General features: G+C 42.9%; 1 protein-coding gene across 3 annotated transcripts in view; it reads left to right on the forward strand.

Moving 5' to 3' along the window:
* Window positions 1-17,157, forward strand: part of IDNK (IDNK gluconokinase) — a 91,705-nt gene extending 74,548 nt beyond the window's left edge. Inside the window, exons 1-5 of one of the 3 annotated variants that reach the window (XM_060235400.1) lie at window positions 2,656-2,737; window positions 12,803-12,833; window positions 13,400-13,486; window positions 15,626-15,669; window positions 16,540-17,157. In XM_060235400.1, coding sequence (XP_060091383.1) covers window positions 2,697-2,737; window positions 12,803-12,833; window positions 13,400-13,486; window positions 15,626-15,669; window positions 16,540-16,903 — 567 coding nt within the window. In that variant the 5' untranslated portion in view covers window positions 2,656-2,696 and the 3' untranslated portion in view covers window positions 16,904-17,157. Of the gene's footprint in view, window positions 1-2,655; window positions 2,738-12,802; window positions 12,834-13,399; window positions 13,487-15,625; window positions 15,670-16,539 lie in introns of those variants that run through there. The other 2 variants (XM_060235399.1, XM_060235401.1) reach the window with 2 other exon arrangements.
* Window positions 17,158-17,424: the final 267 nt, after the last annotated feature.

The following is a 17,424-nucleotide window of genomic DNA, read 5'->3' on the forward strand; positions in this document are numbered from 1 at the left end:
GCGATATAATCCTTGTAACCAACTCCTGATGGTAGCCTGGCTGATGCATTTTGAAGCTGAAGTTTTGGAAACATTTTCAAAAGCAACACTAGAAGAGCACATTACAGTAATCTAACTCGGATGTGACCAGAGCATGGATCACTATAGCAAAATCATGCTTTTCAAGGAGTAGCTGTAGCTGGCAAATCAGTTGGACCTGATAAAAGGCACTACATGCCATGGAAGAGACCTGAGCCTCCAGGATCTAGTAGTATAGCCAAGCTACAAACCTGCTCCAGGACAAGTTGGTGCCACAGCTTCTGAGCAGCTTCTGTATTGACCAACAGCACCTCAGTCTTGATAGGATTAAGCTTCAGTTTATTGGCTCTCATCCATCCCATTATTTTTTCCAAGCATCTATTCAGGACCTCCAAAGACCCACCTGGCTTAGCTGTAAAGAGAAAACAGAACTGGGTGCCACATATTGGTGGCACTTCACACCAGATTCCTAGATCACCTCTCCCCATGGTTTCATGAATATGTTAAATACTGGGGAGGGGGCAAGATGGAACCCTGCAGAACCCCCATAGCATAAATGTCATGAGGCTGAGCAGCAGACTCCCCCCCCCCCCCAACACCACCTTCTGAAATTGGCTGGTCAAGTAAAACTACTAAAGCACAGTACCTCCCTCCCCCTCCCCACCCCCAGCCTTTCCAGAAAGATACCATGTTCAAAAACTGCTGAAAGGTCCAGGGTGATCAACAGGGCTGCACTTCCTCTTTCACTTTCCTGCTGAAGATCATCAGCCAGGGTAACCAAGACCATTTCCATCCCAAAGCCAGGCCTGAATGCAGATTGAAAAGGGTCTTTATAAGGTAATCCTGTCTTCTTCAAGACCACCTGAGGCTGTGTAAGCACCATGCATTCTAGCACCCTGCCCAAGAATGGAATATTAGCCACTAGGTGGTTCCAGATGGGACCAGGAACAATTGTTCAGGAGGGGTCTCGAATAGCCTCTTTCAAAGCAGTAGGAATTATACCTTCCCACAGAGCGGCATATATTACCTCATAGACTCAGTACACCAACCCAGTCTGACACAATTAGCCATAAGAGGCAAAACAAGACATTCTGGCCTTAGAAGCAGCTTGTCCACTTTATCAGACCTCACGAGCTGAAAGTCATCTGAATGAATAAGACTTGATCGTGCTCCAATAAGATCATGAGAATGAACCAGTCCAACTGTGGTATCTGAAACCAAGAAAGGACCAACCCAAATAACACATTGTACAAACTTTCCAGTTCTCCAGAACTTTTAATCAGGTTCGGCCTTAATATCATGGTGTTAAAGATGTTCCCCGCCCCCCCTTTTGTCCATTTTTAAACATCCAGCCCAATAAAGAGTTCTGGAGAACTTGAAATCTTCTAAAATAAATTGCATTATTTTGGTTGGTCTTAAAAGAGATAGCATGAATTTGAGTTCTATGCTGTTTAGTATAAGGCATTTGCACCCACACACATTATTTTCTTCTAACAGCCTTTGCACCATCTCTTCACACCCTTGACAGAGGAAGGTACATGTGATATGTGAATGTTTTTCCTTAATTAAATACCTGAGAAGACTGTCATTATGTTTTATTTATAGTTCAATATATCATAGCAGAAGTATGTGTCCCTGTATCAACATTTTAATAACAGAAAATAAAGTGTCCAGCATGTTGTAATGCATATAGCATTTTTAAAGTTTACAGATACCCATATTAATTCAAAGCAAAATCCCCAAACAAAAGCCATGTAATACCTTTTATAAGGTCCAACCAAAATAGTGCAACACAATGTGTACGCTTTTATGTTCTCCAAGGTCTTTAATCAGGGTGCATGTTAAAAAACAAAGGGGGGAGGGTAGAGGGAGGAAAGAAGATGTTATATAATTAATTGACTTGCAAGATTTTTTTAAAACCATCTTTGCTTCAAGAATTCCAGGGCAATATATATAGTTATTACTTCCTATTTTATTGTCATAATCCTGTAAGAAAAGTTTGACTTGGAGAGACTGATCCAAAGGCACCCAATGGGCTTGGAGATTAACACAAACCTCTCTCATCTTAATTCAACACCCTAACCAATACAGCTTAAGTCAGCCTCTCAATGGTCTTTTGCTAATGTGGCATTCCTGTTTTTATTTTGCCATTTAAGAAGTTTCAGTTTAATACATACATCCAGAACAAGATGGTTACTTTTAGTGTCATCATTCCTGCTTATAGCATCATCTTGTTCTCTGGATACAAGGGTCAAAACAGGATAGGATTCTACCGTAGTGCCTGTGCAATGGTCCAGCAAAATCGTGACCTGCAGAATGGTTACTGTATGTATGCAAAGTACCTAAACCTAGCTGAATATCAAAACCATTGTGTAGTTCATAAGGGGGCAAAGAGGGAAGAAAATATGAGGGACAGAAAACCAGCCACTATGCAATCCTTTTCATTCTCACAGTCCAAAATCTTTAAGTGATGTAGTTAACTGGGTTACACAAGACTCGCGTTCTCTCTGCAAGTGGCTATTAAGAAACAGGCAATACTGATCTTTTCCTAACTAGGTGCCTCAGGACAATGGGAGGAAAAAAGCAGAGAGGGCGGAATGCAAAAGAGTTCCCAAGAAGAATCGGGAGCGAAGGTCAGACATACAGAAACGCGAGTGCTGCTGGCCGGGTTCCCCAACATGGCGCTACTGGTGGTCATGGGAGTGAGCGGCTCGGGGAAGTAAGTACAGTCTCTAGCTGGGCTGGTGGTCGACGGGCAGCGGGCAGCAGATCCCAAGCAGAGGGCGCAGCAGAGGGCGCAGCAGAGGCAAGACGAAACTGAGGCTCTCTGTCGTGACGCCTCCGCTTTTGTCAGCCATTGACTGTCAGTCCTCTGGGCTTCTGAGGAAGGGAGAGATTGTTTTCAGTGGCTGAACTGTACGGCGGAAGTGGCGGGAGGGAGCTGGAGAAAAACAGTAGTATTCCTTCATAGGACCCTCTACCAGTGGAAGATCGAGGCAAGCGATGGCCTAGCACTGGATCCTGCGGGTACTTGCCTTTTTTTTTTAAATAAAGATTACGCATATGTGTGTGTTGCTAGATGTACACTCCTTGAGAAATTGATATTGGAATTACTGGCAACACAGTCACATGCGTAATCTTCGCCCATGTTAAGAGCATATGAAAGATTCCCGCTACAACGACCAGATCAGGACGCACCTATGAAAAAACTGTCAAGAGTAAAGTGATCCTGAATAGAACGATTACCGAAGGTATACTATCCCAAGGCCGGCTTAAAAACTAAGCAAAGTACTCCCTCCTCCCGCTTTTTCTTTCTTTCTTTCTGCTCTGTTTTAAAGAAGATGAAGCCATTTAAACCCTAAACCAAGAACTGTGACTATAAAAGGGGGATGTGGGGGGGGGGGCAATCTGGCTGTGACAACTGTCACCCCGTTGAGGGTTGATTCAGCGGATCTGGCTGGCTAGGCGGGTGTCCCCTCCCTCCCTCACAGCTTCATGTGCATCCCTCCCAAACCTGCATGCTTTGTAGAAAAGGACCACCATCCCAGATAGGAGTGTACTGTTCTCCGTCAAAACGACTATAAAAACTGACAAGATTTTTAATGGATTTTAATTAGAACGGCCTTCCTGCAGAGGTTACAAACTTAAACTATGAGATGAACCTCCATTCACAACAGGTCTGTAGCTATGAGGGGGCCTGTGGGTGCACAGCCCCCTGACTGCTAGGCAGGGCCCCCTGACTTGGGGCCCCTAACCAGCCTCCAATGCCTCAGCTGCATCCTTCTCCATTCTGCCATCTGCTTCTGCTTGCTTAGGGGACGTGATCATACACAGTTGCTTCTGCTTGCTTAGGGGCTGGAAGAATTCTCTGACCCCTCAGCAAGCAGAAACAATGGAGCACTTTCAGTGCCCAGGACTGAAAGTTAAGCTCTGTGTTGCTTCTGCTTGCTTAGGGGCTGGAAGAAATCTCTGACCCCCCCCCCCAAGCAAACAGAAACAACGGGGCACTTTCAGCGCCCAGGACTGAAAGTTAGGCTCCACGTTGGGCTGCTGTTGGGCTAGAGGGCACCTGGAAGAAGAGGCCATTCTGGCCCTCAAGTGGGGCGGCGGGAGTAGGGGGCAGATGGCTCCATTGCAGACAGGGCAGGGTAGGGTAGGCTGGCGCACACAAGTGGAGGTCCCAGCTGCAGTCCGGGGCTGGGGATCAGTGGAGAGGTGATGTTCACCTGCAGGGGTTTTCTGGCCTGGTCTCGATGGCTCGCCCTCCGACAGGAAGAAATTCGAATTGGAGGTCTTGTAGCCACAGAAGTCAGTTGTGACTTGGTGACGCCTTCCACCCCACCCCCCTTGTCCCGCTGGGCTTGCTTAGCTGGATCATGCTACTGGTAAGGGCAGGAGACCGTGCAGCACGTATCTAAACCTCTGAGTGGCTCCCCACCAGAGCTGCTGGAAGAGGGGTGGAAAGGGATCACCTTGGGGCAGCTGTGGGGAGGGGGAAGGCTGTATGGCAGCGAGCTGGCAGCTTTCCTTCTTAGCAGTGGTAGGAGAGAAGGCCATGGAGGTTGGGGCCACTATGTGCCCCCTGAAAAAAATCAGGGCCCCCCAATTCTTCAAATCCTGGCTACGGGGCTGATTCACAATCAGTTGCATGGATCAGTTGCTGCTCTCTCCTAAATTGTCATCAATTTTCTAAAAGAAAAAAAATCTTGTGAATTCTCATACATGTAGCACCACTGTACCCTGGCTCTTTGTGTAAGCCTTGAGCACAATTGTTCCAGTACTTCCCCGTGTAGACTTGACATGTATTCTTGAGACCTGTTTTCCCATAGATTGATTTGAAACATTTATTTGCTGCCTTATAAATCTGTCAGAGTATGCTAGTGATACTCTGTTTGCTATGAACCCAATTTATTAATTCTAACCTCAAATAATAGCTGCTGTGGGTTTGATTCATGGATCAAAATTTGTTTCTCTGATTTAGGATTGCCAGATATTTTACTGTTGAAGAATTTGTATCTTTTAACCCAGAACACTCAGCTGTTCAAATTAACCAACTTTCTTTGTCACTGTATCCTCATGCTGGGAAATGCTGGATTACTTGAATTTCTGTGTCAGCCAACTGTTTAATATAAGAATCAGGAACAATGGTGACAAGGCTTTTTTGCTTCACATCATGTTCCAACCCTTGTGCAAAACAACTGTGCCAGAGATGACGCTAAGATGGCTGAAGGGCATCTGAGAGGATCAGTCTTTATCACTGTGGGAGGATGCAGTAGCTTGATTGTAATAAAGATGGTGAACTCCGACAGGATTACTTAGTCAAAGGGAATTGTAGCCTTCACTGGTGTTTTAGATGCTTCAATGTTTTTTATCATTTAATTAGTGGATACACTTAAGATATATGTTTACTGAAGCTGGGTGTTCCAGTTTTGCCGGTACAAAATGTCAAAAAATAAACTATGCAATAGAGTCAGTATCATAGCATAACAGCACAAAATAAATATTTAGAATATGAATGAAAACCAGATATATAGAGAAGGAATCATAATACTGGAAATCCAGATGATGCCAAGTGAAATGATATATGTTCTTCATAGATATGAACTTTTCACACAAATGTAGGTATAATCATAAACCTATTTGATGCAAAGCTTTTAGTGGGAGATCTCAGTTGGTATGTATGACAGAACTGTGATGAGTGCTGGTCTGCACATTTGGGTGTTGCTTTGACTATATTCATACCAAAACCATATTGTCATATTGTATTCCAAATGTATTTATGTATGCTGTTGAAGAAGAAAACCCTACAGACCAGAAGTCTCCAACCTTGTTTGTTTGGATTTTTATTCTGCCCTCCCCGTGAGCGGGCTCACGGTGGATCACAAGAAGAGAACAGTCAATGACTTGTCACAATAAAATTCAAATAAAATATACAATTAATAGTTATAAATATACAGTTAATAAGAATTAAAATAATTAAAATATAATACTAGTAACAACAATTGCATAGGGATTAAGCCACACAGATGGAGTCAAATGGATTCTCCAACAGGGTGGGAACTACAGCATGGAGGTCAACTGAGGTAGACACCCATTATGTCACTTAAAAGCCTGTTCAAATAGCTCTGTTTATAGGCCCTGCAGAATGGTAAAAGGCCTGATCTCCAGTGGGAGCTGATTCCACCAGACCAGACCCAGAGTGGAAAAAGCCCTGGCCCTGGTTGAGGCTAAGCGGACATTCTTTGGACCCAGGATAACCAAGAGATGTTTATTCAGTGAGTGCAAGACTCTTCAGGGCACATATGGGGTCACACAAGGCTTTGAAGGTTAATACCAACACCTTGAAATGGATCCAGTACTCGATTGGTAGCCAGTGTAAGCAGCATAACACTGGTCAAATGCATGCCTGCACAGGCAATGCCATCAGCAGGTGTGTCACCACATTCTGTACTACCTGGAGTTTCTGGGTGAGTCTCAAGGGCAAGTCCACAGAAAGCAAGTTACAGTAATCAAGCCTGGAAGTGATCATTGCATGTGTCACTGTAGCCAAATCCTGGGGTGAGATGTATGGGACCAATTGCCTAATCTGCTGGATATGGAAAAAGGCAGACCTGGTGACTGCAGTGACCTGGGCCTCCATGGAAAGTGAGGCATCCAGGATCATCCTCAGGCTCCTTACCTTTTGGGTCAGTGTAACTGGCACATCCTCCAGGGTGGGCAGCCTGATTCCCCCCACCCCCAACTCAGGTACAGAACCTCTGTCTTCATTGGATTGAGTTTCAACTGGCTTTGCTACAACCAGCCAGCCACAGTCTCCAAAGCCCTGGTCAAGTCATCAGGGGCGGAGCCTGGGCAGCTGTTCAACAACAGATGGAACTGGGTGTCATCTGCATATTGGTGACATCCCAGCCCAAACCTTCAGATCAGCTGGGCAAAGAGGTGCATATAGATGTCAGACAACATCTGCACACTAAGGTTGTCAACCTCCAGGTGCTGCCTGGAGACCTCCTGTTATTACAATTGATATCCAGACTATAGAAATTGGCTCCCATGGAGAAAACAGCTGCTTTGGAGGTTTGTGGTGTTATGCCAGCAAAGTCCCTCCACTCTTCAAGTCCTGCTTTTCCCAGGCTCCACCCCTGAAATCTCTATGTATTTTCTAACCTAGAGTTAGGGTTGCCAAGTCCAACTCAGGAATATCTGGGGACTTTGGGGGTAGAGCCAAGAAAATTTGGGGTGGAACCAGGAGCAAGGTTGTGACAAGCATGATTGAACTCCAAAGGGAGTTCTGGCCATCACATTTAAAGGGAACACACTCCTTTAAAATGTCTTCCCTCCACTGGAAATAAGTAAGGATGGGGGCACCTTCCTCATAGACTTGGACCCATGGTCCAATCTTTTTGAAACTCGGGGTTTCTTGAAAAGAGGCACCAGATGCTATGCTGAAAATTTGGTGCCTCTATCTAAAAAAAAATAGCTCCCTCCCAGAGCCCCAGATACTCATGGATTGATTCTCCGTTATACCCAATGGAGACCAGTCTCCATAAGGCATAATGGAGTGCCCAGTGGACATTCAACTCACCCCTGCTTTCTGTTAACCCTGAAGTGGGGGGGAGGACATCCAAACTAGAGGATACCATGCCCTCCACTGGGAAATGGCAACCCTACCAGAGTTTACATTTGGCATCCTCACTGCACACACATTTAAAGTTTTGAAGTAGTGGGGCATCACTATGAAATGGCCACAAAGAGTGGAGCAGGCCCAATTACATATCCAGTTGCATCCATATTAGTGTTCCCTTCAAGAAGTAAGGAAAAAGCCAGGATTTGCTTTGCTTTGGAGAAAAGATGATGTTTGGTTTCAATTTCCAAAGGAAGGAATGGGTTTGTTCCCTTTGTATCTAAAGGAGAGGTTCAAACCTCTGACCATTCTCACCATCTGCAATGCATCACTACTAATTCTATTGATTTATGATGGAACTCATACCTACCCATTCTACACAAATTCCCCTCTTTTCCATTTATATTGAGGTTTACACTTGAAAGACTCATTGTGTAATTCACACCAAACCTTGACCCTGCCCCAAGCTGTCCCCATAGGATTTCCTAGCTCCATTCTCCATTATATGCCTATCTGACAAAGTAGGCTGTGTAACTCACAAAAGTTCATATTAAAATAACTGTTGTTGATCTTTAAGATGCTACTGTTGTTTTATTTTGTCGTTCCCAGACTGATAAGAAAGTTTGTGTGCTTGGCCAAGCCTGCCTGGAACGAACACTTTGTTTGTTTAATCAGTAGGTGGGGAACAATACAGAGCTTCTTTTCTTCCATTTCATTCAAGAGCCTTTGAATTTTATCTCCAACATTCAAAAAGCAAGCAGGCATCACAGCGCCTGTGCATATCATGTTGGGGAAGCTGCTGTAAACACTTCCTACTGAATATTATATTAACTTCCATTTTGTAGTCCTTCCCCATTCCCTTGTGATGACTTATCTCCACTGCACACATTTTGCAAACCACAAAGATATTGCTGAAAAACAGCCACCCACTGCCCCATGGTAGTATCCCTTTGCCGTAATGTTAGGAATGCTTTCTTTGGGGTTAATCACTGGCATATTAAAAGACTGTGTACTTGCACCAAATGTTCCTGGTGGAGGTGTGGAGACTTTCAATGCAGTGGTGTCAATATGAGGTAAACACTTCTAAAGTTTGTGGTAAGTGAGGGGCTCACTCTTTATGCTGAGGATGTTTTTGAGGGTATCCTTGTGCTAAATACCTTAAATGAACAGCCCTTAGTCATTTTTCAGCTTGAAACTAACCAATATGTTTTTGACTTTCTATACTATTATTTTTTGGTCACATCTGCCCTCCAAGGAGCTCAGTGTTTCTGATTTCTGCATGGGTCAAGAGTGCATCATAGTGTCCTTGCACTACCAATTTTACAGCAATTACCACCAATCATGGCCAGTCACATCTATCAAAGTGTGCCACTTTTTTTGTTCTGGCCCCGTGGAGCAAGAAGGTTGGTCAGAGATGAATGGATTAAACAAATCAAACTGTAAGCCAGGGGTGGTCAAACTTGCTTAATGTAAGAGCTATGTAGAATAAACATCAGATATTTGAGAGTTGCAAGACAGACAGGAAGGGAGGGAGGGAAAGCAACTTTAACTTTACATGTATTCTTCTAGATGCCAGCTGGCTTGGCTTGGAGAAGTTATTTAAAGAGAGAAATGCCTTCTCCAAGCCAGCTCATGGGGCAGTGGGGACTTTGAGAGCCACACAACATGTGTGATGTGGCTCCCGAGCTGCAGTTTGGCCACCCTGCTGTAAACCAAGGGACATATTACTCTGTTTCTGTCTCTGTATTCTGTCTTATCCTCTGCATCCGAATCCTGCTGCTGCCTCAAAGCTGTTTCCTATTAGGTCAGTAGGCATAGAGGCCAGCATCTCCTTCTAAGAAATTACACATTTCATTTTGATTTTGTTCTATTTTTCAACCACAGTATAGTAGGAAGTGTTCTTGTATACCAACAAGTCTGTGCTTGTGGGGTTTTGTACATTGTACCTCATATTTCCTTTCCCTAGTGTATGATCATAACAACCTACTACACTCCATGGTGACAGCTAACTGAGCCATCCTGGAGTCAGACCCCTAGACAATGACCAAAAGAAGCTTGGGGGGTTGTAGCAGGAGAGGCAGTCCCAGAAATAAAGGACACATTGTATGTGTCTGCCCAGCCTGCAACAGAGTCAGAGTTCCAATTCAGGGTTAAGTAAAGCACTTTTTACCATCAAATCTCAGCCAATTTATGAAGCTCTCTCACGCAGTGTTCAAAGCAAGAGACTTTCAGAGGTGTCTCTGTAGCAACCCTAGACTTCCTTGGTGGATTCCAATCTAATAGGATTGCCAGATCTCCATGCTGTCGCAGCGAAGAGATTTGGGGGGCTTTCTGAAGGTGGGAAGTGACATCATTGCATTAGTAATGTCACATGTGACACTCTGGTTTACTACATGACATCCCTGTTTGTGGGTGAGGTTTTGTGGAAGGGATGTCATCGTGTTGGCAACATTGCATGGCAACATTCAGCTTTTTGGGCAAACTATGGCAAAACTGGGCTTATATCATAGAGTTTTGCCCAAAAAGAAAAGCATCACCAACACAATGATGTCACTTCCACATGATGTCATGGCAGTTTGAGGCAGGGAGAAGTCCCAAAAACCAGGGGATCCCCCGTCCAGATCTGGGGACTACCATCCCTAGAGGGAAAGGCATAAAAATCTGCAATTAGGCTTGTCTAAACAGTGGGAAGTGAAATACTTAGTTATATTAAATAGTTTAAACAAAACTGACTGCACCATACAGATACATATAACTACAGCTTCAAGAGCTGATAAGAACATAAGAGAAGTCATGTTGGAATGGGCCAGTGGCCCGGCCCATCCAATCCAACCCTCTGTCACACATTGGCCAGAATTCAGATACCATCAGGAGGTCTACCAGTGCGGCCCGAACTCCAGAAGCCCTCCCACTATTGCCCCTCAAGCACCAAGAAAACAGAGCATCACTGCCCCAGACATTGTGTTCAATCTATACTTTGTGGCTAATAGCCACGGATGGATCTCTGCTACATATGTTTATCCAGTCCTCTCTTTAAGTTACCTATGCTTGTAGCCACTACCGCTTCCTGTGGCAGTGAATTCCACGTGTTAATTACTCTTTGTGTAAAGGAGTAGTTCTTTTTATCTGTTCTTATCCTACTGCTCATTAATTTAATTGAGTGCCCACAAATTCTTCTATTGTAAGAAAGGGAGAAAAGTACTTCTTTCTCTACCTTCCATATCCCATGCATAATTTTGTAAACCTCTGTCACGTCACCCCTCAGTCATTGTTTCTCAAGCAAAAAAAGTCCTAACCTCTTGAACCTTTCTTCATAGAGAAGGTATTCTATCTCCTTAATCATTTTAGTGGCCCTTTTCTGCACCTTTTCCAATGCTATAATATTTTTTGATATGTGGTGACCAGAACTTTACACAGCATTCCAAATGAGGCCAAACTATTGATTTATACAGGGCCATTATTATACTAGGTCATGTGTTTTCAATCCCCTTCCTAATAATCCCCAGCATAGCATTTGCCCTTTTTTATTGCAGTTGCACATTGAGTACTTGCCACAGTGATGCCCAGCCTCGACAGATCCCTCCCTGGTTCTCACCACTGTGAACAACTTAATGTTATCTGCAGATTTAACCACTTCACTATTTACAGTCCCAACTCAAAATAATTAACAAGTAAAAAAGCAGCAGACCCAGTACTGAGTCCTGCAGTACCCCACTGCTTTCCCCCTTCCACCATGAAAACTGCCCATTTATACTCTGTTTCCTGTTAATTAACCAGTTTTTAATTCACCAGAGGACATGTCCTCTTATCCCATGACTGCTGAGTTCACTTAACAGCCTTTGATGAGGAACTCTATCAAAAGCTTTCTGGAAGTCAAGGTAAACAACATAATCTGGTTTACATTTTGTTTTAGGAGGAGAAATTTGCAGTGATGTGCGGTGCAACTCGTGACTGAGGAAGGCATGACCGAAACCGGTCTCCTATTATTCCTTCTCCGAGGATTTATTTCCATGAAAAACAGTATTCTAAGTACTGGAGTCTGGACTGTATCAGAGAATTTTGTACACAGGGACTTTTTGCATTCTTTATGTAATTTTGTTGCATTGTGTCTTTAAATAATATTTCTTTAAGAATCTTGTATGTGCTATTTGGATACATTGTAATTTTTTGCCAAATCTCCAGGTGGGGCAGGGGATCCCCCAGTTTGGAGGCCCTCCCCCCACTTCAGGGCCATCAGAAATCAGGAGTGGGAAGGAAATGTCTGCTGGGTGCTCTGTTATTCCCTATGGAGACTGATTCCCATAGGCTATAATAGAGAATTGATCTGCAGGTATCTGGGGCTCTGGGAGCCTGTTATTTGAGGTAAAGGCACCACATTTGCAGCATAGCATCTGGTGCCTCTTCCCAAAATACCCTCCAAGTTTCAAAAGGTTTGGACCAGGAGGTCCAATTCTGAGCCACCAAAGAAGGTTTCCCTATCCTTCATTATTTCCAATGGAGGGAAGGCATTTAAAAGATGTGCGGTCCCTTTAAATGTGATGGCCAGAACTCCCTTTGGAGTTCAGTTATGCTTGTCACACCCTTGCTTCTGGCTCCACCCCTATGTCTCCTGGCTCCACCCCCAAAGTTCCCAGATATTTCTTAAATTGAACTTGGCAACCCTACACATGGCTTCTCTTATGTTCTTATGTAACTAAGCCTATTCAGTCTGATGGGTTTACAGATGCCTCTCTCTCATCATAGGACTGAGTTACAAAGGATTTCTAATTGGGCTCTTTGGGCAAAGCCCCAGCTGCCTTGTCACTAAGCTCCTCTGGGATTTGGAAATTCAAATGTTTCAGAGCTCTGCTCATCAATTCCTTCCACTGATCTAATGATGGGGGAGATGCTGACAGCTCTGCTTGTTATTACTGCTATGGCCACTGTCCATCAGTCACCTGTCCTTGCATATGCTCTGTTCAAAAAGAAAAAATTACATAAAAGCCCAAGCTAGTTCTGTACTTTGGTTCTGACAGACTGAACAACATGTAGGTTTAATTGATATTTTCTTTGGTATGATACTTATTTCCGGAATGCGTTTTTTCCTCTAGTGCCTTGCTTTTTAAAATGTCAAATGTTTGCAGCAAAAGTAGAATATACATTTTATATTGTATTATTTTACAGATCCACCGTGGGCTCAACTCTGGCCAATAAGGTACAGTTTATACTATAAGTGTTGTATAGATTCTTTTGCATAGCATTTCTGTAAGCGAGTGCTAGGGTCACAACAGCAACGACACACTTGCAATATGGAAGCCCACTTGCAGTACAGGATCCTCATTTTAGCCAGGAAAGACCACTCCTGTGGTTGCTCTTCCAGCATTTGTTTTGCTGTCTCTGCCAGCTTACCCACCACACTGCTCGTGCTTCCACAAGTACAGTGCATTGTTCACCCACTACTGCTGTGTTGAAGCACCACCCACAAGAATTGCAAGGCAAAGCCTAGTTTTTATTGCATGTGAATGTTGCCAGTTTCTATATATGGTGTTTTGTCTCAGGCACATAAAATACAGTTTTAACTTTAAACAAAAACCCAAAACGCAGACACACCATCTATTATATGCAGTTTCTTCTTCCTAATTACACACAAGTTTCTGAGTAATGTGATCATATAAATGGTGGCTCATCTTGTAATGCAGAGATCCTGTCAGTGCTTGTATTTGCTGAGCTTTGTTGCTGCTGAACTCCTCTATTTGATCCATAATTGTGATTCTTATTTAGCTGGGATGGAAATTCTATGAAGGTGATGATTATCATCCAGAAGAGAACAGAAAGAAAATGGCGGAAGGAATCCCTCTGAATGATCAGGTATCACATACCCTCTAGAAGCCAAAGAATCCTTGTAAATACTAAATACATATATTTTATATAAGGTTGCCGGCTGGTTGAATACCTTTGTTTGTTCTTGCACTTGAAATAACAGTTTGATGTGCAGGAACCACTAAGTGAAAGTTGTTACTGGCAGGGAGATCATTATTTATTGCCAGCTGATTGTCACAGCTCAAAGGCTGCTGAAGTCTGGCTGTAGGAGCCCATTCAAATGCAGAGCAAACCTTATGTGTGCATATGTGGGTTTTAGAAGTTAGAGTCCCAAGACCATATTCCATGACAAGCCTTTCCTTGGAGCAGTTTTATTTCAGAAGCTAAAACTTTGAACATTTACATGTGTTAATGTCTGCCAGTATATTTCTCATTGGTAACTTTTAAGAGGCATTGCAGAAGCCTAAGTTGCTGTCAAGTGTCTTATACTCACAACATATCTAACTCCAATTTCATATAAAGATCACTTTTGATAATGTCATTTTAACTTTTCCAGTGTTTCAAAATTTAGATATGTGATTGTGCAGAACTGTAGGCATGGCAGGGGAGGGGAGTGGCATGCTGCAGATTCATCACCTGTGTGCAGAGGATCCTGAATATCCCCCTTCCCTGCCCACACACAGGCACCAAGAGCAAAATAGGAGATTGGGGGAATGGAAGGGAGTCTCTGTGTGCCTCCTGTATTCCCATCACACTCTTCTCCCACACCTTATAAGTTTCTTGCACTCTAACAAATTGTTATAGTGTAAAGTGGACTGTGCTGAATGGACCATGCCATATGCTTCTGTCTATAAAGTCATCTATGTCGCTGAATATGAACAGGCAAACCATCAGTATAATCTAACCATAATTAGGCATGCTGATGTCCTTTCAAAGGGCTGTGATTTTAACTCACTCTCATTGAAATATGTGGAACTTTAAAGTGATTAATTATGGTTGGTTGGTGCCCCATTGCAAAACAATTTATTTTGCTCATGGAGAGACTAGTGCAACCCTAAGGAAGTAAAATAAAAGGGCAAAAGGGGAAATCTTCACATTGGTATCCTAAGACATATTGAACAGAGCATATTTGTTCAGCATGGACACCACTGGGGGCTGCACTGCCTGGAGTGGTCTGTGAACTGTCCCTTTTAGAGTACTTTTACCAACACCCATTTCACTCTTATAAGAAATGGCTTGTTGTGAGTTTTATGTACACATCTCCATTTCCCTTTATTCCCCCTTTGTCTCATTTTACAGACATAAGTGAATCACTATTAGTACTGCTTATTGCTCCACAAAGACTAACTGATAAGAACTGCTCAACAATAACATAAAATTAAATAAGAAATTTTTGCTTGATGACTGGAGCCTGCAAAATCAACTTGAGTATAAGAAAATACCCCCATTGCCCTTTTAAAGGAAGCTGAAATTACAGCTGTCAATCTCTTATTTTTGCATGTGCCAGCCAAAAGTGGACTCCTCTCATACCATACTTAAAGCAAATTAAACCTTGCAGCTATTTGTCATAGATGGAGGAAACACTGCTTATCCTGGCTGCCTCTTATAGTAGACAAAACCTTTTAAGCCAATAAACATTACATTAGTGCACTATATTGCATTATTTGTGAAAAGCCTTTTTCATAGGCTCAACATTGATAATAATTTCCTGCTGAAATCAATATGAAACTGAAAGCTTGCTGAAAAATAGGAGAGTGCTTTGCAATGACCAGATAGTCTCCCATCCTCTTCTCAGTCCAGCCATTCTCTAAATTGTTGACAACAAAAATGATCAGACATGTGCTAAACAGAGAAGTATCCATTTATTGGGAAGCACTTAGGGAGAAGTCTTCTAGGATCATCAAGTTTCAATTGGATGACACTGAGAAGATGACAGACATGTTGAATGCATTTGCCATACTTACACATTTGAACCCCAGTGCATTCATAGGCAGAAGGTATTCTCTTGCTAAGCAGGAGTATCAAAACTAAAGGGCTAGGATAATTTGAGATTGCTAGCAGCATGAAGATTCCATGAAGTATTTCTGGAGGAAAACTTGAAAATTCCTGTAAATGGTACAAATTATTATTTTCAGTGAAAAGGCACAATGTACTGAAACTAGCTTGCCCTTTTCTTTTCTTTCTTAGGACAGAATTCCATGGCTTTGCCACTTGCATGAAATACTAATGAGGTAAGAGGGTGCTTGACTCATAGCACAAGGACTTGTAATCAATGTTCTGTGAATTATTTGTTTTGCTGTCAAGACAAGGTGTCACAGTCCGGTTGAATTTTCAAGGCAAGAGGCATTCAGAGGTGTTTTGCCATTGCCTGCCTCTGTGTCGTGACCCTGGACTTCCTTGGTGGCCTCCCATCCAAATGCCAGCCCTGCTTAGCTTCCAAGATCTGACAAGATTGAGCTAGCCTGGGCTATCCAGGACAAGGCTTTGTGAATTCTGTGACTGCACAAACAAGCAACAAAAAGTGATAGTGAGCATCTAATCTCAGATCTTAGAATATAAATAATTTTTTAACAAAAAAAATCAAAACATCAAAAACTAGTTGCTCATCCCTCAGGCTGCATTTCAAAGGCTTGAACTTTATATAGGCAATGTGTAGTGGGGGAATAGCAGCTATGGCTGAGCAAGATTTCTAGTAGTCCGGGGTCATATTTTCAGTGATATGCATTGTCTTTTCCTACGTCTAGCAGGAATAAAACTTATGCAGATCTGACATAAAACAGTGGTTGAAATACAAATTCAGAAGGAAAACAGGTCAACTCAGAATGCAGATAGGGCATTACAAGGATATAATTCTCCTTGCTATGTAAAAAAAAAAATCTGCCTGTGGAAAGCTTGTAAAGGGGGGTGGGGACACTTGTCCAGCCTCCTTTTTATTCTAGTTTTCCGTGCACAAAAACTGTTTGCCTCGGCAAGTGTTCAGAGGTACAATCTCTGCTCCAACGAGGTATAGTTTAAAGCAAGTACACTCACTTCTTGCAAGCTTGTGACAGAAAGTAATTCCACTAAATTGGATAGATAATGACAATGCCTTCTCTTTGTAGGGAGCATGCCTCTGGGCAAAACACAGTTTTAGCCTGCTCAGCTCTGAAAAAAATGTACAGGCGCATTTTAGAAAATGGGGAGGCTGGTATAAATGTCCAGAATTCAAGCGGTCAGCCGGAAGAACAAGAGGAGCCTGCATCACGAAAGATCTTTTTCATTCACTTAGATGGACCAATGGAGCTCATTGCTCAGCGCCTGGCAAAAAGGAGGGGCCACTTTATGCCACCTGAGCTACTACGGTCTCAGTTTGATGCTCTCGAAGCTCCAACAACACCTGAAAATTTTATCACTATCAGTCTGGAAAAGCCTGTTTCGGAAATTGTATCTATAATTGAAGAATATGTTAGAAACAGGTATGGATAGTCCTTCCAGACTGGTTTTTAGTTTACAGAACAAACTCAAACAAGATTTGTTGTCTGTCATAGAGTTTCTTTCCTTTAACCAAACATAATGGTGAATTAACTTCATTGTGCTTATGAGATGAGGACAATGCTGCTTAGTTGTGAGTTATTTTTCACTTTCTGCTTTTCCATACATTGAACTTAGGTGAGTGTTTAAAGCATGTATAATTGCCCTAATATTCCAATGCATTATGTTAGAAAAATGCCATTGAAAAATTTGGAAGCACAGATGTTACTTTTATACATGGTGAAACCTTCTAACGGAGCAGTCCTGTCTTTAAGTTACATATGGACAATAAGGGTTGCTCCTAACTAGGGTTGTCCCCCCCACAGCATGCTAGAGACACCAAATTTGCAGGAAATCTTTGGCTGACTCTCCTCTACCTGCCCTCCAGCTTCAATGAGGACTGGATTTATGGGGTCTGAGTTACAGCCCCCCAAACAAGGTGCTTTCTGAGGAAATGACAAGCACAGGTTCAGGAG

This window comes from Heteronotia binoei, chromosome 4 (genome assembly GCF_032191835.1).
Source record: "Heteronotia binoei isolate CCM8104 ecotype False Entrance Well chromosome 4, APGP_CSIRO_Hbin_v1, whole genome shotgun sequence".
NCBI lineage: Eukaryota > Metazoa > Chordata > Lepidosauria > Squamata > Gekkonidae > Heteronotia > Heteronotia binoei.